Source organism: Phyllostomus hastatus, unplaced genomic scaffold (genome assembly GCF_019186645.2).
Source record: "Phyllostomus hastatus isolate PE091 unplaced genomic scaffold, TTU_PhHast_1.1 phas_scaffold_93, whole genome shotgun sequence".
NCBI classification, from domain to species: domain Eukaryota; kingdom Metazoa; phylum Chordata; class Mammalia; order Chiroptera; family Phyllostomidae; genus Phyllostomus; species Phyllostomus hastatus.
Window position 1 is genome coordinate 10,586,743 of NW_025334042.1, and position 27,299 is coordinate 10,614,041.

At 38.7% G+C, this 27,299-nt stretch overlaps 1 protein-coding gene across 2 annotated transcripts in view; it reads right to left on the minus strand.

Moving 5' to 3' along the window:
* The window catches only part of SRGAP1 (SLIT-ROBO Rho GTPase activating protein 1), a 263,884-nt gene that overhangs the window by 98,424 nt on the left and 138,161 nt on the right, over positions 1-27,299 (minus strand). For both annotated transcript variants that reach the window (XM_045829578.1, XM_045829577.1), the window contains exon 4: positions 20,135-20,197. In XM_045829578.1, the coding sequence (XP_045685534.1) occupies positions 20,135-20,197 (63 nt within the window). The remainder of the gene's footprint in view (positions 1-20,134; positions 20,198-27,299) is intronic.

Sequence of the window (27,299 nt, forward strand, 5' to 3'; positions counted from 1 at the left end):
GTATGCTGACAGATACTGTGAATTGAGTGGACATTAGCCCAGGTTCCAGGGAGCAGTGTACACTGATCTCATTTATTCATGTACCCAACAGCTACTCAGTATCCCTAAGCCAGGCATTGCATTAGAGATGAAATCCCTACCCAGTAGGAAGACACAAAAACAAGCCTACTCTTATTGTAGGACAAACAGGAAGGGGTAGTCACTTATTTCAGGGAAGGATGAACTAAAGCTGAACTTCCCTGAAATAAGTGACTAGATGGAATAAGTGGTAGATGGAGAAAAATTCCTAAGCTTCTTTTTAATCAGCTTTTATTTAAGTCTGGGAGCTCGCTTGGGGAGAAAAGTGTAGGGGACTATGTTTTATTTGCATAAAGAATATAAAGACAGGAGAAACCAACCCTCAACATTAATGCACTGCCCAAAACTACTAATGGATGTGTCAGTACCCCCCATCCCCTACCTTCCACCTAAGGCCTGTGAGTGACACTTGTCTTTTTTATTGTCGTTTGTGGCATCAGGGCAGAAAAGATGATCCCTGAGGTTGCTCCCAATGATGACCTTCCATAACCTATCTCCTCTTCTTAGGCTCACATGGCTCTCCGAAAGTCAATGAAAGCAGAATTTACAAAACAATCATATTTGCAAAGTAACTTTTACAAAAAAATTCACTTTGAGTGGTAGTATACTGGTGGTGAACAGCTTAGACTCAAAAACAGACTGCTTAGGTTTATGTCCTATCTGTACAGTTACTTGCTGTGTGATCTTGGGCAAGGAACTTGACCTTTCTGTACCTCAATTTCCTCACTGTAAAATCAGCATAACAACATTACTCACTGCATAAGGTAGTTGGAAAGATTAAATGTGTCAACATATGTAAAGAACACAGAAAGAAAGAGCTTGACATATAAAAAGTACGCAGTAAATGTCAACTACTGATATTTGGAAAGTGTGCCATAAAATAATTCATTTTATTAATGGGTAACGGCTCTGGCTGGTGTGGATCAATGGGTTAAGCATGGGCCTGCAAACTGAAACATCTCCGGTTCAATTACTGGTCAGGGCACATGCCTGGGTTGCGGGCCAGGTCCCTGGTTGGGGGTATGCAAGAGGCAGCAAATGGATGTTTCTCTCACATATTGATGTTTCTCCCCCCGTCTCTGAAAATAAATAAATAAATAAATAAAATCTTTTTTTTTTTTTTAAAAAGGGTAATGAATATCACAGAACAAGAACAAATATTCCAAAAATTTATGTGGAACCACAAAGACCCTGAATAGCAATCTTGAGAAAGAAGAACAAAGTTGAAAGAAGCACATTACCTGATATCAGGCTATATACTATTGATATAAGGCCAGAGTAATAAGAAAGCACAGTACTGGCAAAACACCAGACATACAGATCAATGGGACAGAATAGAGACCCCAGAAATAAATTCACGCCTTTTATGGTCAAATAATATTTGACAAAGGAGGCAAGAACATACAGTGGGGTAAAGTTGGTCTATTTAGTAAATCATGTTGGGAGAATTGGACAGATACATGCAAAAAAATGAAACCAGACTACCTTCTAACATCATACACAAGAATGAACTCAAAATGAATTAAAGACTTAAATGTTAGACTTGAAACCATAAAAATCATAGAAGAAGACAGGCAGTAAAATCTTAAGCACTTCTTGCAGCAATAGTTTTTCTGATATATTGGCCTCAGGCGAGGGAAATAAAAGAAAAAATAAACAAATGGGACTACATTAAACTAAAAAGTTTACACCACAAAGGGAACCATCAACAAAATGATAAGACAACACACTGAATGGGACAACATACTCAATGATACATCTGATAAGGGGCTAATAACCAAAACTTATAAAGAATGTATAAAACTCAACACCAAAAAACTCTCCCAAACAATCCAATTAAAAAATGGGCAAAGGACCTGAATAGACATTTCTCCAAAGAGGACATATGGATGAACAATTGCCATATGAAAAGATGCTAATGTCACTAATTATCAGAGATGTGCAAATTAAAACCACAATGAGATATTACCTCACACCTGTCAGAATGGCTATCATCAATAAATCAACAAACAACATGTGTTGGCAAGGATGTGGAGAAAAAGGAACCCTCTGCACTGTTGGTGGGAATGCAGATTGGTGCAGCCACTGTGGGAAACAGTATGGAGATACCTCAAAAGATTAAAAATGGAAAATGCCTTTTGACCCAGTGATTCCACTTTGGGATTATATCTGAAGAAACCCCAAACACTGATTTGAAAGAATACACACACCCCTATGTTCATTGTAGCATTATTTACCCTATCCAAGATTTGGAAGCAGCCCAAGTGCCCATCAGTAGAGGAGCAGAATAAAAAGCTGTGGTACATAAACAATGGAATACTACTCAGCCATTAATAGAAGGAAATCTTACCCTTTGTGACAGCATTGATGGGCCTGGAGAGCATTATGCTATGTGAAATAAGCCACTCAGAGAAAGAGAACTACTAAATGATTTCACTTGTATGTGTAATCTAACAAACAAAATAAACTAACAAACGAAACAGAAACAGGCTGAAAGACACAGAGAACAGACTGACAGTTGTCAGAAGGGAGCAGGGTTGTGAGGCCTGGTGAAAAGGTGAAGGGATTAAGGGAAAAAGAATAGCTCACAGACACAGACTACAGTATGGTGGTCGCCAGAGGAAAAGGGGGTGGGAGAGGTATATAGAAGACAGTAGAGGAAAGGTAAGTGGTGATGAAAGGAGACTTGACTTGGCATGGTGAACACACAATATGATACACAGATGATGTAGCACAGCCTTGTACACCTGAACCCCACATAATTTTATTTTCCAATGTCACCTCAATTAATTCATTGGTTGACTCTTTTGGGGAGGGAGAGAAAAGAGGGCAGTGGAGAGGGAGAGAGATTGATTGACTGATTGATTGATTGATTGATTGACTTGTTGTTCCACTTATTTAGGCATTCATTGGTTGATCCTCTATGTACCTTGACTGGAGATCAAACCTGTAAACCTGGCATATCAGAATGACACTTTAACCAACTGAGCTACCTGGCCAGGATACCCTAATAAATTCAATAAAAATAAATTAAAAATTTTATAAGTACAAAAAAATGAGTAATGATTTTCCATCACTGGAAAGATGATCATTTCTAATTATCAATATTTCTATTTAAGTGTATGCTAAAAATTTTAACAAAGCTCTTTAGGATGAACAGTTAGATGAAGATGAACAAATAAATATGAGATACTGCCTTTCTATGTAGACAGTAGGTGGTTTATCAAAAGAATTTGAGGTATGTTATGACTCCACTGAAATGAAATCAGCGAAAATAGAGAACACATATGCATAGGAAGGGAATATGGCTAATGAAAATCACAAAAATAGTGATACCCTGTTTGGTGTAGGGTGGAAGATTTTGCTTCAGGATTAATTGTACAGAGCAACATTTTAATGGAAAGAGCTCAGGTCTATGAAAGCCAATAAACCAGGATTTTGGTTGCAGCTTTGCTACAAAATAGCTTTATAACCTCAGCCCTTCTGACTCTCCACATGAGTCTCATCTAGTAGAGATAACATGACGACATGAGGTCTCCTTATGGCAGCGGTCCCCAACCTGAGTGGCACCAAGGACAGGTTTCAGGGAAGACAATTTTACCACGGACTGGGGTTGGGGGATGGTTTCAGGATGATTCAAGCACATTACATCCAAGCTCACCTCCTGCTGGGTGGCCTGGTTCCAGCAGGCCCGGAACAGTATAGGTCCATGGCCCGGAGGTTGGGGACCCCTGCCCCACAGGACCAAGATTAGGGGAAGAATCAAATCTAACTATGAACCTCAAATACCTTGAAAAGTGTAGGACAAAAGAAAAAATAGAAAGTAGAGGCCTGATCATAGAAGGGAAAATGAACTGTGTAACTAAAAGGCTTCTTTGCAAGAGAATTTTAATATATCGCTCTGAAAAAGAATATTTGATGAAGCTCTGAGGAACTAAGATAGAATGGCATTAGCAGTCTGTCTGAAAAGAGCAATCCATAATATCATTCCTGTTTTTGTTTTCTGTGGGAGATTTACTGTTTTCTTCTTCAAGAGACAGTGTTAATGGGGGGAACATTCATGTCCTAGATATCCAAGGGTGTGAGTCCTCAATCTACCATGGCCCTGACCATGTGATCTTGCAGCAGGGCTGCATTTAACTCAGCTGGCCCACAGCTTCCTCATCTGTAGAGAAGGTGGTTGGACCATGTGATCTCTCAGGCCTTTCCCATCTCTGAAATTCTATGAGTCCATGATTTCAGAAATTAATCTTGTAACAACTTAATATCATCAGAATTTACTTTTGGGGAAAAATATTGTATATACTATACTTCTCAGAGACTAACAGGGTTGATTTTTTTCAGTGCCGGGGTAAATGGCAGATGAATTTTAACCTAAAGGAAAAACCAATGTCACAACAAATACCGGCACCATATTTTGCTGTGTATGGTACACACCCATGTTTTTTATGCCTTATACATGGGATTATTATACCCATGTATAATGTGTATCTTTATTTTTCCCTCAAAAATTTGGTAAAAATGGTCTGCATTATACACGGCAAAATATAGTATATTCAGTAACTCCTGCTTCTGTTAACATGAGGCAACAAATAGTATACCATGTTATTTTGAAGATACAAAGTTCCTCCTAGAATTCTCTACGGGCACTGAGGCCATAACTCATTGGATCTGTTGCACAGAAAATATCCAGAAATGAAAAATGTCTGCATGGTCTAACATACTGTTACATCGATAAATCTTAACTGGGATATCTATCACTCTAGTGACTTTAGCTCTCAAACTGATCACTGATCAATTAAGTGTTCGTTAAGGAGGGAAACCCAGGAACTATTTGATAGGTACAGGGTTGACACACTTATGGACTTGCAACATGCTTTTATATTTGACTATTATATTTAAGTTAAAGTAGGGCATTAGTCATTGTTTTCAAAATGCTAAATTGAGCAGTTATTTTTAAATGGCAATACAAAATTGCAATTAGTTTCACAATAAAATTATTTAATGAAAGTTTAATTTGTCAACTATAATTGAAAAAAATGATTTAAATAAATTTTATCACAGTTAAAAAAGAGACACTGCTTCTGGCAAAGATAGCAGCGTAGGTAAACACGGTTCTCCTCATTGCACAACCACATCAAGATCACAGCTATAATACAGAACAACCATCACTCAGAACCAACAGAAATCGAGTTGAATGGAAGTATAACAACTACAGAATTGAGTCCACACACGAACGTACTCAGACTCACTCCCTCTGAGTTCCAGCACCAGGTAGCAGCTTGAAAGGCACCAGTGGCATACAGGGGGAAACTGAAGTGTATGGTATCAAGGCAAGAGCTGGTGGATAGTTTTCTCCCTACAGAAAGATGGGCAAAGGCTAATGTCCCTTTTCTGAACCTTCCCCTGTGGAGCTGGCAGGGTGGTATCATATCTGAGAGTCCATCAACCTGGCTAACACTGTTTGCCCCGCCCTGGAGATCTCCAAAGACTCTATCCCATCTAACTACAAGCCAACTCAAGGTTTTTTTTTGTCATATGAATGGCTGGTCTTGGCTAATGCTTCACAATTTCCAAAATCTTCTCAAATAAGCAATAATCCACCTCATACCACTTGCTAAGTTGCTCCAGGCCCAGAACCAGCAACAACCACCCTAGCTAGATTCAGAGTTTGGTTTCACCTGGGAATCTCCAAAGCCAGCACAAGTAGCAGCCATCTCCAATTGCTTTATAGCTCAGGCAGGGTAGCCCTGGGCAAAACATGGGGGGTGAGGACTGACCTTGGCCTGCACCACCTGGGAAACCCCAGAGCCTGCAGACCCAGTGGACACCTAGAGACCACAATGGAGCACCAAAACCCTGCCCCTGCACAGCTGATGCTCCATGGTGGGTGGAGGCTGGTGGTCAGTGATCACAGCCAGTTGAATGGAGCTGGGTAAGATACTCCCATTGATCTACCAACAGAAATCAAGACTGAACTATAAGAGGAGGGTGTACTCAGCCCACATGAAGGGTGTACCCTGAGTATCCAGCTTGGGTGATGGGGAGGCTGTGCCACTGAACCCTTCAGGACACCTACAACATTAGGCTGTGCTACTAAGACAGGAAATCATAGCAGCTGTACCTGATATATAGAAACAAACACAGGGAGGCTGCCAAACTGAGGAGACAAAGAAACGTGGCCTAAATGAAAGATCAAAACTCCAGAAAAAGAACAAAAGGGAGAAAAGCAATCTATCAGATGCTGAATTCAAAACACTGGTTATAAGGATGCTCAGGGAATTAGTGAAGAACTCAACAGCATAATAAAGATTCAGTCAGAAACTAAGAATTCACTAACTGAAATAAAGAACAATTTACAGGGAAACAACAGTAAAGAGGATGAAGCTGAAAATCAAATAAATGATTTGGAATACAAGGAAGCAAAAAACCAAGCAATCAAAATAATGAGAAGAAAAAATCCCCCCCCCGCAACAAAAAAATGAGGATAGTGTAAGCAACCCGTGGGAAAACTTCAAGAGTTGCAACATAGGGGTGCCAGAGGAGAAGAGAAAGAGCAAGAAATTGGAAATCTACTTGAAAAATAATGAAAGAAAACATCCCTAATCTGGTGAAGAAAGTAGAAATGCAAATTCAGGAAGCACAGAGAATCCCAAACAAGATGGATGCAAAGAGGCCCACCCCAAGACACATCATAATTAAAATGCCTAAGGTTAAAGACAAAGAAAGAATATTAAAAGCAACAAGAGAAAAGCAGTTAGTTACTTACAGGGGAGTTCCCATAAGACTGTCGGCTGATTTGTGAAAAGAAACTACAGGATGAAAGGGATTGGCAGGAAACATTCAAAGTCATGAAAAGCAAGGACCTATAGCTAAGATTGCTCTACCCAGCAAAGCTATCATTTAGAATTTAAGGGCAGATAAAAAGCTTCCCAGACAAGAGAAAACTAAAGTAGTTCTTCATCACCAAATCATTATTATATGAAATGTTAAAGGGACTTAAGAAAAAGAAGATCAAAACTATGAACAGTAAAATGGCAAAAAATACATATCTACACTCAACAATTGATACTCAATAATTGAGTCTAAAAACTAAGCAGTAAAGAAGAACAGAGACAGAATCATGGATAGAGACAGAGAACATTTTGATGGTTGCAAGAGTGGAGGGGGTGTGGGGGGAATGGGTGAAGAGGTAAGGGGATTAAGAAATACAAATGGGTAGTCACAGTATAGCTATGGGGCTGTGAAGTACAGTATAGTAAATGGAGTAGCCAAAGAATCTCTATGCATGACCCATGAACATGAACAATGGTTTGGGGATTGCCTGAGGGATTGGGGGGTGCTGGGTGGGGGGGGGGAATGGTGGGTGGGAACTGGGACAACTGTAATAGCATAATCAATAAAGTATAATTAAAAAATAAAAGTTAAAAAAGAAAAATGATTACTTTATCCTATAGAGGACAAATTGTTTTATGCCTTATTGAAAAGAAACTGTTTCTATTTGTAATACAAGTAACTTGTATTTATTGATCTTAATCTGTGCTAGCTCTGTTTCCAGCAGTTACCAGAGGCAGTTTCTGATTGAAGTCTTTGAGTCATAGACAGGGGTTACTTGTTTTGTTTATCTCTAATGGACTCTTGACAAATCATATTCAGTGAAGTTTCTTGAGTCCCCTACTATGTATTACAAATAGACCTTGTCCTATTTGATTCCATTACACTGCAATTACTAGAAATCCAATTATATGTTATTCTTTATTGATTTATACTAATTCATTAGCTCAAAAGGGTACTTTTTTCATGATGGCAATGAACAATTTCATGTAATCTCTGCCCACTTTGCAATTATTGGAGATTTCTAACATGAAGTAAATGTCATTTTTATCCAGGAAATTCTAATTTTACAAAAGATATTTTCCTTTCTTGTCTCTCAAGTCCTTCAATTGTAGTTGGGTAAGGAGAAAGTGATAAAAGCAGTTTTTCAGAAAGTCCTGCTTAATACTCCCTCTATTTTCATACCAATGATTTGCTAATACTGTGACAAGATCAAAGTGGACAGAGTTCCCTGCACAGGCAATGTGGTTTCATGCATCCTTCCCACCCTTCCTTTACTTTTAATTTCAGGTGTGAGCTTCACCAGGGAGCCTCCCTCCCCCGCCCACCACACATACACAGAGTGGCTCTGTGCTTGCATGGAGCTGTGGAGATCTCGGTCTGGCCTAGCATTCTTCACTGTGTATGGAAATACCTCACCAGTCTAGCTCATTGATGACAGGGCTGTGTGTCTGCCACTGATGCTATCACTGATGCATTTCTAGGACCTATATCTTTGTCGAAAGGCACCTCCTGGCCATTCAGTGTGTATTATTTAGATGCAACAGAGATGATCCTGTAACAATTTTAGAGTGGAGGCAACAATGCTTTTAGTGTTTTCCATTTTACTGCTGTAGCAACAGGGAACAGATTCTGAAGTTTGGGACAAATGCTGAATAACTGCATTCCGTAAATGCCAGCACCTTACATATCACAATCTTTCTCCACGGACCTGCTGGGAAGCCACCCTCTGAAGATGGAAAACCCTGTCTTAAAAAGACAACCTGTTCCATTTCTGAAAAGCTCTAATGCTTAAACTCAGGAATCTTATTGCCTGGGTTCCAATCCTTGTTTAGCCTTTTAGCATGTTATGTAGTTTTCTCCCCTCTAGTTAGAAATGAGAATAGTAGCCACAAATGTCAGGCATGAGCAGTGCTAACTGGCACACAATGAATGCTACTGCAATTCATAAAACACCTGACCCTTCCAGCATGTCTTTTAAGCCCACACAAAGCCTTGGCCCTGCCAGAGCTCACTTGTTTATTCTCACACACCTGAGAAGCTGAGAGCAGAGGGATGGTTTTGTTTTATGGATCAAAAAAATGGAGCTGGAAAGAGATTTAATCTTTGCCCAAGAAGTCAACAGAGAAAGTCAGTGAGAGAGAAGATCGTGCAGAAAGTCCTTATTTCAACAGGGCACTGAGATACACGTTTACTGAAAAAAGAAATACCCAAGGGTTGGCACACGGAATACACATTAACCAGGCCACATGGAATACAGTGGCAACAGAAGTGGCAAAGGAGCAAGGAGCTGGAAATGCTGAGGGGAAAGCTCATGTATAATGAAAGCCCAATGGATTCACTAGAATTTCAAAGTCACCTGCAGTTTCAAATACCTAATTCTTTTCAGGGAAATGTTTCACATGTCTTTGACATTACATGTGTATTAGACATTTGAATTATAAGGCTGGATATATGAAATACTTAAGCTGAGGATATGACACTTGAAATCTTAAAATCTTAAATACCTGGAAAGCCCTACAACCCCTAGAATTGCAGCATCAACTAAAATGGAAAGAATGATATAAAATCCTTTCCTTTTAATGAAAGATGATTTGGAATTTGATACATATACCTCATTTCTCAAATCCAATACTAATCTTTGTATTTATTAAGGAGGAACAGGAGGTGGAGGAGGAGCTGTTAAGCTGTGCAAGAAAGATTTTTGGGGTAGATGCCCATTCATTATTTGATGCCTGTATTCTTTTTTCAGCATTTTATTATTGTAGTTTACTTTTATTTAAAAAAATTTTATTGTATATTTTTCCATGACCATTTAGTGCCCTTACTAGCCCACCCCCCACTGCAGTCAACACACTGTTGTCTGTGAGTCCTTTTTCCTTTTCACGCAGTCCCTCCACCCACTCCCCTCCCCTCCTCTCATGGCTGTCATCTGCTCTCCACCTATCAGTCTGTCTGTTTTGCTTGTTAGTTCAGTTTGTTCATCAGATTCCACATGTGAATGAAATCATGTGGTATTTGTCTTTGTCTGACTGGCTTATTCCACTTAGCATAATGTTCTCCAGACCCACCCATACTGTCCCAATGGGTAGTTTTCTTTTTCTTTCTTTCTTTTTTTTTACAGCCAAGTAGTATTGTTATGCAAATGTCCCATAGTTGTTTTATCCACTCATCTACTGATGGACACTTGGGTTGCTTCTGTATCTTGGTGATTATAAATAACGATGCAGTGAACATAGGGGTGCTTACGCTCTTTTGAACTGGTATTTTGGATTTCTTCGGATATATTCCCAGAAGTGGGAACACTGGGTAAAAAGGCAGATCCATTTTTAATTTTTGAGGTGTCCCCCTACTGCTTTCCACAGTGGCTGCACCAATCTGCATCCCCACCCACAGTGCAAAAGGGTTCCCTTTTTTCTACATCCTCCACAACACTTGTTATTTATTGATGCATTGATGATAGCCATTCTGAGAGGTGTGAGACAATATATCATTGTGGTTTTAATTTGCATTTCTCTGATAATTAGTGATGTTGAGCATCTTTTCATATGTCTATTGGCCATCTGTATGTCCTCTTTGGAGAAGTGTCTATTCAGGGCTTTTGTCCATTTTTTAATTGGGCTTTTTTTTGACGTTGAATTTTGTAAATTTTGGATATTAACCCCTTATCAGATGTATCAGTGAATGTGTTCTCCCATTCTGTGGGTTGTCTTTTTATTTTGTTGATATTTTCCTTTGCTGTGCAAAACCTTTTTAGTTTGATGTAGTCCCAATTGCTTACTTTTTTCTTTTGTTTCCCTTGCTTGGAGAGATATAGCCAATAAAATACTGCTATGAGCAATGTCTGAGATTTTGCTGCATAGGGTTTTTATGGTTTGGGGTCTAACGTATAAGTCTTTGGCCCATTTTGAACTTACTCCTGTGTGTGGTGTAAGAAGGTGGTCTAGTTTCATGTTTCTGTATCTGTGAGTCCAAGTTTCCCAACACCATTTATTGAATAAACTATCTTTAGCCAATTGTATGTGCTTACTTCCTCTGATAAATATTAATTGACTATAAAGATAGTTGATTTTTGGGCTCTCTATTCTATTCCATTGGTCTGTGGGTTCATTTCTGGGCTCTCTATTCTATTCCATTGGTCTGTGTCTGTTTTTATGCCAGTACCATGCTGTTTTGATTACTGTGGCCTTATAGTATAGTTTGATGTTAGGTAGTGTGATTCTTCCAACTTTGTTTTTCTTTCTGATGCATGTATTCTTGATAATCTCATTTTGGTACCTGTTTTTTCCTTTCTCTCTAGATATAGCTGCAGGGGGGAATTCTATGAATATGGCTTGTGTTCTTCCTAATTGTATGTCTTGGTTCACATTGCTCTTTTATTGTTGAAAGCCTTCCTGCATCCTCTCAGTCTCTCCTGTTACTGAAATCCTGTCCATTTTCAGATATTTTCCCCTGAATTTTTCTCGGTCCTCAATGTGGAATTCTCTCTTTGGGTCTCCAAAGCCTCTGCCTAAACCTCTCTGTTGGAACATAACTGTCTGCCTTATGTTATAATCACTGATAAAAAGGGGGTTCTGCCTGGTCTGAGACTTCCTAACCGTGTGACCTTGGGCAGGTACTCAACCGCTCTGTATCTCAATGACCCCATAAGACTGTTGGAAGAATTTAAAGACCTAATTATGTAAAGTGCTTAGAATAGTACCTGACAAAGGTTAGCTGTATATTTAAATATAGAATAATAATAAACTAAGTCAAGTACTTTAATTACCCAATTAAAAAAATCCTGATTAATATGTCTGTTACTAAAGTATTCTAATACCTTAAAAGTTGTAAGAAACTGTATTTCAGATTGCTATAGTTTGCATAATACAGTCTGTCTGGAAAAAGTCCCGACATTGTTAATATAACAAGAATGGTTTGTGTGACATTGATGTAACCTGGCAGCCATGGAGAGTGGGCTGCAATGTGTGTGCGTGAACAATGACAACTTTACTGTACCAGTCAGTGGGGGCAGTAGACGCCATTGAGTGAGCACATGCACTGTGTGGCTGTCACATTAAAAAATGAACGAGTAGAGCAATGAATCTGCATCAAATTTTGCATTAATCTTGAACATTCCTTTGCAGAAACTATTCTGATGATTCAGAAAGCTTTCAGGGATGATGCAATGAGTACAGTACAAATAAAAGTGTGGCACAAATGCTTCAAAGATGGTCAAGAATCTGTTGAGTGATTCACCTTCTGGAAGGCCTACAAGAAGCAGAAACCTGAGAATGTTGAATGTGTACAGGCTGCCATCAACAAAGACCAGTGACTGACAGTGCAAGAACTAGAAGCTAATCCAGGAATTCCAAAAACTACTGTGCCTGAGATTTTGATGTGGGACCTTGATATGAAATTGTTGTGGCAAAATTCATTCTGTGGCTTCTGCTAACAGAGCAGAAGGAACAAGTGCTGTAATTGCTAGTAACTTGATTAACACCACTACCAAAGAACTAGATTTCCTCAAGAAGGTCATAACCAAAGATGAATGGTGGGTCTACATGTACGGCTATGGTGTGGAAATGAAAGCTCAGTTGTCCCAATGGAAGTCACCTGGTTCTCTGTGCCCAAAGAAGGGACAGAAAAGTTACAGCAAGATCAGGACCACATTAACTGTGTTTTTGATTGGGAAGGTTTTGTCCATCACGATTACAGGCCAAACAATTAATAAGGAGTATTGCCTCAATGTTCTTCGTTGATTGAAGAGATACAATACGACAAAAACGGTCACAGCTATGGGAAGCTGGTGATTGGCAGCATCATCACAACAAAGTACCTGCTCATGTATCACTATCACATCTCCTGCAGAGTTTTTTTGGCAAAACATCAAATCATCCAGGTCACTCAGCCCTACTACAGCCCAGATTTGGTGCCAGGTGACTTCTGGCTTTTCCCAAAACTAAAATCACCTTTGAAAGGGAAGAGATTTCAGACCATTGATGAGATTCAGGAAAATACAACAGGGCAGCTGATGATGATTCCAACAAAGGATTTTGCAGAGTGTTTTGAAAAGTGGAAGAGACACTGGGAGAAATGTGTGAGGTCTCAAGGTGCCTACTTTGAAGGGACTGAGGCATCATTGTCCTATGTACAATGTTTCTTGTATCTTCTTCAATAAATATCTGTATTTTTCATATTATATTGTCTGGGTACTTCCTGGATAGACCTCGTATTCTTTGGGAAGGACTCTTGATATGAAACATTCTCTAGAAATTTTTTGTTTTTACTAAACTATACTTTCTAACACTTTCTTTTTTATAGCTAAGCCAAATGAAATTTTTTTCGGTTCATACAGTTCACTTCTTTGAAAAGACAGTCTTATTTGTAGTTCACAAGCACCAATCATAACTAATTCTCAAATTTCTAAGAGAAAATTAATAATTAGCAGGAGGTCCTAAACAACATCTACATATAAAGTTTTTATCAAACAGTTGTCATCACAGATCCCTGCAATGGGAATTTTATTAATCCCAATCATTTTGGTAGGAAAATGAAGCCAGGTTAAATTAGCTAACCTAGTTTCCAATGCCAGGCTTTGTCAACACCATGATCAGAATTCAGAAGTTGGCTGAGAGTTATCTAATCCCAACACCGCTCTTTCTTTCCATCTAAGTGGCTGGTAATAAAACCAGGGCAAGGATATACAGAAACACTTCATCAGCCTGGGATCTCTAGAGTGCTTTAAAAAAGAAGTTTTCCAGGTGGCATCACAGAGAATGCGGTATTCCAAAGAAGTTTTCAATTTGGGAGTTGTTTCATATCCCTTCTGCCTTATTTCTCTTTGTTCAGTGTTTTGTTTTAAGACCCAGACCTCTTTGTAGTCCATCTCAAAGGAGTGTGTTTTCATTTTCACAGAAATATGTATTTCAAATACTTAAAATGCCCTTGAGCTAAAATAAATACTTAACCAAAAATAAAAATTAAAAACCTCTTTGAGGCTCAGAGAAAAACCTTCTGATAGGAGGTGGCAAGTATCTTGGGCTCTTTCAAAATGGCTTTTCAACCTTGCCTTGGGCATGTTTCTGCGTTACAGAAGAATGCATCAGCTCCCAGTTCTTGGGAGGCTCACACAGCCAGCCAAAAAAGCTTTCTTCGGCAGTCCTCTGAGATGCAGTTTTCAAGGAAGGATTTGAAATAATAAACAGTGTCTTTCCTCCCACCCCCCCTCTAAAAAATAATTAGCTTTTTATTTTAACATTTTAAAGAGATATGTGGTTCAAAGATTCATAAAGGCTAGAGAGTATCTGTGTGCATTTAGCAACCATGTTTCCCAAATGACTTCTGTACAAGATGCTCAACAGCCTCTGGCTTTGTACTGGGACAACTTCTGTTCTCTAGGCATTGAAATTTGTTAGGCAAATAGGAGCTAGAGGTCAGAAGGGAAAAACAAGGTGAATGGAGTATCCAGTAACGGGGTCTTACCAGTAACCACTGTGCACGAATACACAGCTAAGCAGGTGGTGTTGACACATAAACACTAATGCTAACTGAGGGACTATGTGTTAAAGAGGCACCCCAATTGAACATATCCTAATATAAAAACGGAATGTACAAAGCCATTTTTCTTTACCCATATTGTAACCCCTATCAATAGTCTGGAAAGCACAATCATGTTTTCACGAGTGTCAATCAGGGCATGCAGTTTAAGAATTTTGCCCATGAGTTTTACCTATGAGATCCAGTTCCGCCCTTCCTCCCCTAGCCTGCCTTGCATATCCTTCCCTAAAGCAGCTGTCCAGTAGGGAATTGAGGGGCCCCAGGGCAGGACCTGGGTTTAGGTTTTAGATTTACTGCCTGTGTGATCCTGAGCTAATTATTCTGGGTCCCAGTTCCCATGTGTTAACACTGGGATTAGGAATACCTCCCCCATAGGGCTACTGCAAGAAAGGAATGGGGATAATGTGTTTGACTCCTGGTAAGGGGTAGATAAATCTTCATTTTCTCAGTTCTTTCCTCTTAATTTAATGGAACTTGAGGATGGATTACCTCTTGACTGTGGCTTAGCCATGTGTGTCCCTGACGTATAGAGAGTGTGATAATCAATTACACATAATTAGCAATCAATTTCATGTGGATTTTATCATGTCATCTGTGTTAATCTCTATTAGAATTTGCTTACTGGTTTTTAAAATGCCAAACTTATGCTGCAAGGCTAAGGCATTGTAAAGAAATATTAATATATGACAAAATTATTTTTCTACTAAAATCCACCATAACCTTTTGAGATTTTGGTATTAGGAGACAGGCTTAACACTTTACAGCACTGTCTGATGATGAACACTATGACAGAATGACGAAGAAAAACTTTGTTTGGAATGTTCCCTCCAAACTTTCATGTCCCTGTGATCAACCCAATCACAGCCTGTTCACTGGTACTATCACTTTGGTTTTCTTAGGAGAAGTTACTTTCCCGTTTCTTTTCACATAAAAGTAACATATACCCATTGTAAGGAAAAACCATATATATTATCTGTCATTACTGTTAGTATCATCCCTGATCTCCACCTTTACTCTGAGAGGCAGAGAAGGAGCTGCTACCTTCTCCTCCCCACCCCACCGATGATGACAAGATGGCACCAAGTGCTGACATTTACTAGGCATCCATGCACCTGACAATGTTCTGAATGCTTTACTATCTCATTAACAAGCTTTATCTTTCCTTTTAGCACTTATACCTGCCGTACCATTCATTTATTTGTTTACTGTCTGTTTCTCCTCACTGGAATATAAATACCTTGACAGGAAGTATATGGTCTGTTTTTATTCACAGCTATATTCCCCAGAACATCTAAAAGTGCCTGGCACAGTAGCAGGCATTCAAAGACTGTTTATAGAATAAACAGTCTTTGTAACTATGTGGGTGGGCCTCATCTAATCCGTTGAGGCTCTGAAGGTCTGAAAAGAACAAAAGGGCTGAGTAAGAGAACGTGCTTCCTCTGCATTACTGTGTTTGAGGTGAGACATGGTCTTCTCATGCTTTGGGCTTGAACTCAGGCTAGAACTTACACCATCAGCTCTCCTGGTTCTTTTGAATTGGAACTATAACCTGGCTCTCCAGCTTGTGACTGCATCCATTTCTCCCTCCCTCTCTCTCTGCATGTGTATATATATCTATATACAATACATTTATATAATACATAAATATATTTTCATCCTATCGGTTCTGGGGAACACAGACTAACACAGATGCTCAGGCTGGCTAAGTAATCTGAAATTCAAATACAAGTTTGTTGTCTGCCAGTCCATCATTTTTGTTTCTTAAAACACAATACTCTGTTTTCTTAACTCTACTTTGATTCTCTTTCAAAAGTTAAACTCAAAAGAAGTTAATTAGTGGACTAAGAAAGAGAGTCTGAGGATCTCCCTTTTATTTTTTAGTCCAATGAGTTCCATCTGTTAGATCATTTAAATCAACATTTCTAAGTCAGGTTACCATTGAGCACACGTTCAATTTTTCACATATGCTTTTGTTAAAGAAACTAATGTCGTTGACAAAAAAAAAATACAAGTGAGTAGGTGATCAACTGTGTAAGTGCTTTGTGTTGTTAGGGAGGCATTAATATTTAGAGATTTTTGTCAGAAAATGGTTTCCCAAAACTATGGCACAGAGATAAAATGACAGTAAAGGGCATGGGCTCCCGACCTGGACTTGAGCTCCCACTCTGCTACTTGCTGAGAGCAACCTGGGGCAAGCCTCCCTGAGCCTTGGTTTCTTTTTCTGTAAAATGGGGATAATGATAGTAACTACCTCACAGAGATACTGTGAGGATTACATGAGATAATGCAAGTACTGTGCTTAGCAAAAGAACTAGCACACACAAAATAAGCATGCTACTCTTACAGGCACAGCTAGTTCCCTACAAATACCTCCCCTTCTCTCTCAAATTAACAGAATCCCCAATTTTTAACTGGTTAGCAATGAGCTGGCCAGCTAATAGACTATAATTCCAGGCTTGCACGCAACCTGGTGGAACCTTGTTCTAAGTTTTGGCCAATGGGGCATAGATGAAAGTGTTATATGAGACTTTCAATAAGTCTCCTTCAGAGACAGGGGACCTGCCCTTCTTTCTTTTCTCCACTTCAGGAATGCAGATGTATTGGCTGTAGCTCTAGGAACCAACCTGAATTATAAAGACAGAGGTCACAACTAGGTTTCTCTGAACAGGGATTAGGAGGAGCCTGATCTTGGATGGCTTTATAGAACCTCCACACCAGACCTAGGCTGCCAATCTCTGAACTTCTTTTATGTGAGAGACACTATAAATCTCTATTTTGCTTATGATTTTATTTTGAGTTCCTGGTACTCAAAGCCCAATTAATCCTAGTTGCTGTGGCTGGCCCTTATGGTCTCAGAATCCAACTGGATGCTTTAAACTATTATGAGGCCCTGTTTCTGCAAATAAAGGGAAGGTTGAGGGGGAAAAATATAGGAAACCCCTCCTCTTCTTCCAAATGGTGCTGGGATGCCACTATCCCCTCCTCCCTGCTCGTCGGTCCAGGTCTTCATGCCTGATGCACACAACCTGTACTCAATGAATCTGAAAAACTTGGTTCATTCTAAGGTATAGTGATCTCTTCTTATTCTTCCCAGGTACCTATATTTTATTTAAGGCAAAGCTTTTTGACATAATGCTTGGAATAATCAATAGGCTTAAGGGAGAAATATTTTGGGGAAAAGAAGTCCACACAAAAGGCTGCTACCCACCACTAAGGTTGACTATAATTTAATACAAAAGCTCTCCACTGGTATAAGGAAGCTCATGTACTCAGAATGTTCACTTTCAACTCCCAAGGAGTATTTCAGAACTGACAGAAAGTCGGAATAAATATCTCTCTGAAAAGGGAATTAAATAGTACCCTCAATTCCCTGAGGCTACTTACTTTATACCTGTTATTTTAGTAATCATTATTAAATCATTAGTTGCACGAATTCTGTGCGTTGTACAACTCAGAAGGTTATTTGTTCATGACAAGTCAATGGTTGAAAAAGAAATCTAAACTACATTCCCCTAACTCCTGGTTCACTATTCAAATACTCCTTACATTTTCTCATTTTCTGAATGTGAACTGAGTATGCATAATGGGTAGATTTCATTTGAACAAGACAGAATTTGTATATCTGAATTTAAAGTGTAAGAGAAACCAAATGTCACCTTTCAGTGTAAAAGGTGTCTGTAACACGAAAGTGTTTTCTGGGCAAAATATGACCTCTGACCTCAGCTGAGTGTGCTCTCTGGTTAAAGAAAAATTTTTTCCCAAGAACTCAAAGTGCTCTACAGGCTATCTGATTAAAAACTCATTGCTTGTCTCTTCTACCCTTATTCCTCAACTGATTCTGAGAGGTTAAATGGCTCTGACAGGGTTATTCAAACTCTGGTGATCAGTTCTGGAGCCTGGCTCCTTCAGGCTTTCAGACTAATATTGATGAGAGTTTTGAGGAAAGATCAGCTTACTTGACTCAACTACATGTACAGTCTGCTAAATATCTAAGTCCACTTGATAGGCTGAATCAAGTAGACTTCTCTCACTGAGATCAAATTTTACACATCTCTCGTTGAGATAAAATTTTTATAATATTCTACTGACTTCTCATAGTAAATTATCAAGTTTATCTTTGTCACTATTGTTTTAACTAGTACTACTAGTTTCAGACCCTAATCCACAGGCTCGTCTCTGATGCCATGACAACAACCAGATTCATTTTTTAAACAATGCTCAAGCAAAGGGAACCACAAGGAAAATGCCATGAAGCCCTCATCTTAAAAGGGTTCAGTGGAAGATGACATTCCTTCCCTGGACATCTTGGAGGCACAACGCTCATTTAACTTTTAAATCCTAAATCCAGATTTTCTAGAAATGGTTGATACCTTCGGTTGTTAAAAATTAATAAGTCACAGGCTAATAAATGGCCTTTATAATCAAATATTCTACTTCAGTAGGTATTTTAAAAATGTGGATATGACCTTATAACATGAGGCTTTTGCATGTAAAGTTAAAAGTTTCTGAAGGAGGAACTAACACATAGAAACTGTCAGTTAAATTCATAAGTATATGTTACATAAAAATATAAATGTATCACACATATACAAAAAATTGGAACGTGAATTTTATAAGAATATCACAAATTTTATAAAAGTTTAAACTATGGGTTCTTTTAACTAGCTAGTCTCAATGGAGCATTAGAAATACTAATTCATAAAACTGCATTTTACACACATTGATTTTTAGGAAGAAATGGGATTTGTAAATCGAGGAACATTTTGATACTAATTTTCAGGTTTAATTTGCCTGTAAAGGAAAATTCAAATAATCCTGTGCAATGAAAATGCAAATATCTATAGTCAGATCAAATTAATATTATTCATTTCTCATAATTTCTCTTTTATAAAATAAAAACTCATTCAATTCCTCCAAAACAAATTTGTATTTAATAATATGATCATTAAATGTAAAAAATTTACTTAAGCACATGACTAATTCCAACTTACAGGCTCACTGGTTTTGGTTTTCTCAATAAAATAATTTCAAATTATTTAATTTCTCACGACAATATGCAATAGCTTGAATAAAATTTAAATTCACAAAAGCAAATCATTGACAAAAAAGATACCTCCCCCAAAAATAATTTTAATAGAGTAAACCATTAACTAAACAATTTAGGGTGGTAATGGCAGGGAAGTGGGGAGGATGGGAGGGAGGACTGGATTGGGAGTAAAAAGGAGAAAACTGTATTTGAACAATGATTAAAAAAAAAACAAAAAAAAAACCAATTTAACTGAAATGGGGTGGTGGTGAGAAATCAAAGTACCAGAATAATCAAATCCCAGAATGGCTAATTTAAGAATGGCAATGATTTAAAATAAAATATTTAGAACTGAATGTATGTACATATCACATATACTCCAACCAATTAAAAACATGTCATATTAGAATACCTAATAACCTAGTTTTTTACATGTGATAACTGCATATACATATTTACTTGAATGCATTCTCTCCAAATTGGAGGGAGTGGCAAAAGAATATAGTAGTACGCATCTATCTGCTTTGTTCATCATTTCAACCGAACAAACATCTGTCAACACCCTAGCTTGGAATGAGTTCTAATAAATGCAGTAGTTCTACAAACCATAATTCCAAACCAAAGATTCTTTCAAAAGAAGAAAGATTATGTGCTTACCGTGTACAGCTCATTAAGAACCTTCATTAAATCCTCATGAAGTTGGAATGCAATCTCTTTGCTCTGTAATTAAGATGAAATTAAGAAAGAATATTTAAAAATGTAATAGAAATTTATTTCTAAATTATTTACATCTTAAATCCACTGACCAAAAATAGAAGAATGTAATATGTAACACAACAGAGGGCCAGCATGCCCCAATCTTTGACCAAATGGCCCTTTCCAAATACTAGAGATATATACCAATGTTCACCATAAGCTGGACGGAGGTAAGAAAGTGACTGAACAATCTAAATGGCTCTCTCAACATCCAAATCAGACTTTATCAAGAAGAAAAAAAGAGAGAAGCCCTGGCTGGTATGGCTCAGTGGATTGAGTGCTGACCTCGAAAAAAGGTTGCTGGTTTGATCCCATTCAGGGCACATGCTAGGGTTGAGGGCCAGGTCCCCAGTTGGGGGCATTCAAGAAGCAACAGATTGATGTATCCCTTGCGCACTGATGTTTCTCTCCCTCTCTTTCTCACTCCCTTCCCCTCTTTCCAAAAGTAAATAAATAAAGTCTTAAAAAAAAAAGAAGAGAGAGAAAAAGGTAAGTAGGGTAAAGCATCGTATTTGCTCAGAAGTTGAGTTGCAGAACTAAAGTCATTACAAGATGCAATCCTGCATCCTGTCTCCCATTTTGGTATTGTCACAGAGAGTTTTCTGCAGGGTGATTCCCAAAAAACTAAGTTAGAATCCAAAAGCGAAATTAATTCTCACTTTTCAAAATAAGAATTAATTAGACTGACTATAATTTAAAGCACTCCCAGAGCAATGAATGAGGTGGTAAGGCCACTTATAGTCCACATACTTTCACCTCTGTGTTTATTATAATTACTTTCATTAAGACAAAAAAGAGTTTTACTCTTCTACTCAGTTGGTAAATAACAGCATTTAAAATAGTCTTCTCTAGGTTAATTCTGAGAGTTTCGTAGAAGAGTATCTGAATATTTTTTTTCAGCCAAATCTGTAAGCAATTGTAAAGAAAATCATAAATCCATTTTTTTTCTGTTTTGGGTTCATTATGTAAGTCAGCTATAGAGATTGGAAAAGAATGTGCAGAGGGGCTTAATTTACAGTTTGAGACACTAACAAGAACACTCACTGGTTCATTTACATGTGTGCCACTAGGCTGTCACTATTAGGGGTAAAAGGTCACATCTTTATCAGCTCTGTGACCCCGGTGTCCTTCACCGTGCTTGGGCACAAGGCCAGGACGAGGATGAGGCAAGTGAAGCATGTGGGGTGTGGAATTTAAGAAGGCACTTGCCCTCACCCTGGTCCAGGGCATGCTTGGGCTTGTAGGAAGCTTCCAATAAACACTTGCTAAGCGAATCTGTAAACGAGCCGAACCACTGTGTTTGTGCAATGGCTGAAGTAGTTACTATATTTGCTGAAGGCCTGGCCGCTGGTGAGAAGGCAGAAAGAAAAGGCCCATAGACCACTCCTAAGAAAACGTTAGGGCTCGATGAAACACAGCCCAGCTATGAACACGAGGCCATTGCACTGGGTCAGGCCTCCCTCCAAAAAGGCCGCATGTGATGAAGCGAAAATTCCTGTTAGATAGATAGCACAGTGTGGGAAGATGACATCAGAGCACCTCCTGAACTTTGAGAAATTCAAACTTGTCTATGATAAAGGATGCTGCTGTTTATCAAGCTCCAGTGGCTTCTAAAATCTCTAAATTGAAGTTAGAGATTTTGTTTGTTGTGTCCCTGTTATGTGAAGAGGTGGGTTAAGAATCACTCAAGAGTGAAAGCAAAGTCACAAGTGAGCAAATGAGGCCAACGGAAACTCATTTTATTTCCCCTAAATCTTGGTTATTCTGACCACTGTATATTTAAACTACGATCTCCTATGACTTCAGCTTGGTGTTATTTCGATATCAGATTTCATTCAAGGATTCAGGCCACCAATTCAGAACTCTCAAATGGGATCAAAGGCCAGCAAGTAACTGCTCAGCTACCATATTTCAGGTAGCAAATCCAAAATGAAAATATTTCTTGTCTAAGTCTTTAGAGCAAAAACAAAACCAAAAACCCCTTAGGTCCAATTAGCCACAAGGCAAGAATATTAAGGATCTGATTAAAGACAGGTTTGGGTGATAAGGGCTCTCCATGGTATCCTCGGTCAAATATTTTAAAACAAACCACAAGATTCTTTGTATATTTTAGATTTTACATCAATTCAGGTAAAGAGGTGGAAGAAATCTATCACAAACTGTTCTGCCAAGCATACTCTTACATTTTTCTTTCACTTTTCCCCATACATCTTGAAATACAAAAATTTTGCCTGGAAGGCGATACAGCATAATGCTTAGAAGGACTCTGGAGTCATAACGGTTCTTAAGTCTCAAAGACCTTGACTTCCCTTGGGCCTCAGTTTCCAGATCCATCAAATGAACACTGTCCTTGTACCTATCTCATCGGGTCGATGAGAGCATTAATCAGATGGCACACACAGAGTACTGAGAATGGTGCCTAACACACAGTAAATATCCTGTAAATGTTATAAGTATTTACTAGCCCCTCCAACACTGTTTATAATGGCAACACCCTTGAGTGAGAAGGCCACGTTGTATTTTTTTTTCTTTTGGTGTCTGAACACTTAATTCCATTAACTTCCCCACAGGAAGTGCTCGGCAGATACAGGCTGATTTGATTTTGAAGTCCCTTGCTGTTGCTCTGGCCTTTAGATCCTCCTCTGAGTGACTCCTGATTTGTAAGGGCCCCCAGTATTGAGTTCCAGCCCTTGGGCATTTCTTACACCCCTGTTTCCTTGCCATATTGTACACTAAATTTACCTATGTTCCATTTTCGTGGGGATCCTACCACGAGTGGTACTGGATGAACTAATCCAACATCCACTAGAAAATGAATAAACCCAGAGTCGAATACCAAGCCTATGTCTAATGGTCTATTTATTGCCACTTTTGTTTCAGATGCCTCAAGCCAGTATAAGATATATACAACTCGGGAAAGAGACCCTGACTGAGCCAAACCCGTGGGAATTTTTGATTTTGTGAAAAGCTGGGGAGGAGCTCCTTTCAGGTAAGTCCCCCAGCTATCTTCATGACTTCCTGCCTATTTGTTAGCTTTGAATCACAATCCAAACCCTCCAGGTTGTAGTAAATAACTTTGAAATTAACCTTGCCTTCCCACCACCACCCCTTTTGTCTGCAAAGGCTGTTAAAGAACCGGACTGGGCCCTGAAGCACTACTTCATGTGACTGAAGTGTGAAACATAAATCCACACACTCTTGCATTCACAGATGCTTGGGCTGGACACAACATCACTGCCGGGGTCATGGTCCCTGTCCTTGGGCACAGAAAGAATGAAAGGATCATTTCATGCTGACCCCCACCCCAACTTTAAGCATGTCTTTAATTGATTACTGTAACAGTGAAAAACAATCCTTCTTCTAAATGCTACTCTACACTCCCCCACAAAGAAGCGATCTTAAACCGAAACCCTCCTGCTAGGGCACACAGCTCGCTGGCACACTAACTAATGGACTGAAACCCTCTAGTTAGCAAATATCTGGATTGTCGAAAATCCATCCAAATTCAGGAGGTTAAATATGCCTCTGGATTCTATTTCATTACAATTTGACAACAGTGAGAGTAGACCCTTGACCCCTGAACAAGAACTGCAGAGTAAGGAAAATGATAGGGGCATGAAGGAAAGAAAGCAATCAATGCTCTCTTTGTACAAGAGAAAAAAGTAACTTTATGAAATGATATATGTCTGAAATAAAGTATTTTTTATGTTACCTGAGATAGGCTGGTTAAATTTACTTATGCACAGAAAGGGGATCCCCTTCAACAGCTTCAGGTATGGGGTTGAAAAGGGAAGAGTTTTCCCCACCTATTAATATAAACCTTGTTCAAATTACGGTAAAACTTCTAATTCATTTCAATGGGATTCTGGGATTCTGACCCAAAAGGAAAAAAACATGGTTAGAACTTGTTCTTCTTTTTTTTTAAGACTTTATTTATTTATTTTTAGAGAGAGGAGAAGGGAGGGATGGAGAAAGAGAGGGAGAAAATCATCAGTGTGTGGTTGCCTCTTGCGTGCCTCCCACCAGGGACCTGACCCGCAACCCAGGCATGTGCCCTGACTGGGAATCCAACTGGAGACCCTTTGGTTTGCAGGCCGGCACTCAATCCACTGAGCCACACCAGCCAGGACTAGAACTTCTGTTCAAGTGACATTTATTGAATGTTTCCAATGTGTAAACCCAGAGTTGAATACCAAGCCTGTTTCTAATTTTTTACTACTTATTGTCTTGATATTTCAGATACCTCAAACATAAGTACAAAATTAATAGTCCCAAAGTTTTTATCTTTTTCTATTGTAAAAACAAATTAAGTATACTTAAGAATATTGGAAAAGTAGGACAAAACCACCACCATTATGATTTGATGTATTTGATGCAGAATCTTTTTCTACTCTTTTTTCAGTTGCCATAAAATTTTCCATGTATTTATATAATTTTCAGAACCATCATTATAATTAAATTCATCATAACTATCCAGTGACTGTATATTAACCATTCTTCTATTATGGTTTTCAAAGTCCCATTCTTTCCCACTAATCATTCAATTATTTACATGTATTCATTCAATCTCATCAATACGTCTTAACACTCTGAACTACTATCACAAATGCTGATTTAAAGGCTTCTCTTGCATTTTGTATTGTTTCCTTAATACAAATTCCTAGACATGAAATTACTAGGATAAAATAATTGACATTTTTAAGACCCTTAATACATATTGTAAGAGTCTTCAAAGGGTTATAGTAAACTTATATCATTCCCAGGACAACAGGGTCACTGAAGTCATAATCTGGGGCTCACCCAAGGCTTGCTTCTGCTTCTTGAAGAAGTCACCGATGCTATCTATTCTGGCTGATCCATTTTTCTGTATGTCATTAGAATTTTAAAAATAAATAAACAAAAATTGAATTATGTTCTTCCTTTGATTAAAACCCATCAAGCCCTGGCTGGCGTAGCTCAGTGGATTGAGCACGGGATGGGAACCAAAGTGTCCCAGGTTCGATTCCCAGCCAGGGTACATTCCTGAGTTGCAGGCCATAACCCCCAGCAACCGCACATTGATGTTTCTCTCTCCACCCCCCCCTTCCCTCCCTAAAAATAAATAAAATCTTAAAAAAAAAAGTTTAAATTTAAAATCAAACTGCCTATTTTTAAACTATCTTGTTCCAGTCTGTGTATCAGTTAAATCATTTGGTAAGACCTCAGTTATATCAATGGCAACACAAAGATACCAACAGTCTACGCCACAGTTTTATTGGGGTGGTCCTTAATAAACACTTAACACAAAACCTGGCACACAGTGAGTGTGAAACTGATACTATGCATTATTATTATTATGCTCAGAAACCTTGTTTCTTTGAGAGCAAGGGAGTCCATCCGAATCATCTTTGTATTCCAGGGGCTTGCTCTGGTGCCTGGCACACTAGGTGGTCCATATATGTTTGTGGGATGAATGGGACCCAGAGTTGAGCAAGGCATGGCTTTCGCTCCCCAGAGTTCATGGTCTCACGGAGGAGCCACATGTGCCCACGCAGCTTTCTCTACAGAGCACTGTAACAAGGGCTGCACTGGATCTGCACTGGATCTGCACTGGATCTCGGTTTCTGCAACCCTGCAGGCTTGCTTCCTGGAACCTCGCAGAAAGGAGATAAAGAAAGGCAGATCTAGAAGCATAATAATACAACAAAGGAGTACCCTGAGCAATCAATCAAGTGATCTCTGTGGTTGGATTAAATGACCAATTCAGAGGGCCTCTGGCCTCTGACAGCAAGGTATTTTTAAAGTCAATCTATTGTGATGACTAGTCAAGGAATCCTGACCTTATGCTGAGTCGCAGTGGGAATAAAAAAGAAAAAGGAAAACCAGATTAAATATTTAATGAGAGGGTTTCACATAATTTTAGTGTCTCACAATTGGTGAGTTTCAGATGTAAATTCTAGTTAAAGGGGTCAGGCCATACTCCCCCAGCATGTGCTTTTAAGTCCAAAGCTCCTGTTCATGTGTCTTTACAATAACAGATTCCCTTGATTCATGTAAACTCTGAAGACAGAGTCGACAGCATCCTCCAAAACGCCTAATGGAAAGGGCTGGGTCGGGCTTAATGGCCTGAATGAAGCTTCTGGATAAGATTTATAGTGTTTCTGCACACTTCCCTTCTATATGTCAAGGGACGTGATTTTGTACTTATTAAAATATGCAGCCAAATACCAGCAGATGGAATTGGCCTCATCATCTACTTCATTCCCAAGAAAAAAATAATCAATGTCCTTTCAGACAAAACCCCATACCACTAGAAAACTTGGGAAAATGATAAGGAAACATAGACATGGGGGAAACCAGAATTCCATTTTTGAAACAAGACAAAACTTGATCTGAAAAGAAAATATCTGGGGCATCTCCTAGAACATTTACTAAAGTAATTGCTAAGCAGATGCGGCATTTGGCATCCAGGTGAAAAAGGGTCTGCTGCTGCCATGCTCAGCCTGTGAGCAGTCCATCCGAATGGTGCAAAGTCGCAGAAAGCAGAGCCACTCATGACCTCCCAGGTGGTACAAAGCACTTGAACAGACAGGTTAAGCAGCTCATGAGTGAAATTTAAAATCCTACACGAAGGAAAGTAGGTGGCACAAATATTTTCGTTTTCAGCTTGCATTTCTTTAACACTTTAAGAAACGCAATTTTTCATACTAGGGTTTATGTCTCTACTCAAAATGGTGATAAATTAGGAAATACCTTTTCAGTATCACTAAATGGATAATCACTTAGCCATAAACTTGCGGTGGCTGATGTAAACAAACTTATCCAATTAAAATCAGAATGTGTTATCAAGCTCTGGTTCAGACTATTTTTCAATATGCTAAACTTTACAAAAATTTAATAACTCAACTTTATTGACAATTTCTTAGTAGTATTCTAACAATATATTTTCTTTAGTACAGTGAGTTTTAGCTGGTATGCCCCAAGAATTTGTAAAACGTGCAATACTTATTTAGTCAGAGGCACTGACCTCTTTTCCCTTAGATTTTTCAAATTAAAAAAATGACAACAGCCAACACAATAGTACCTG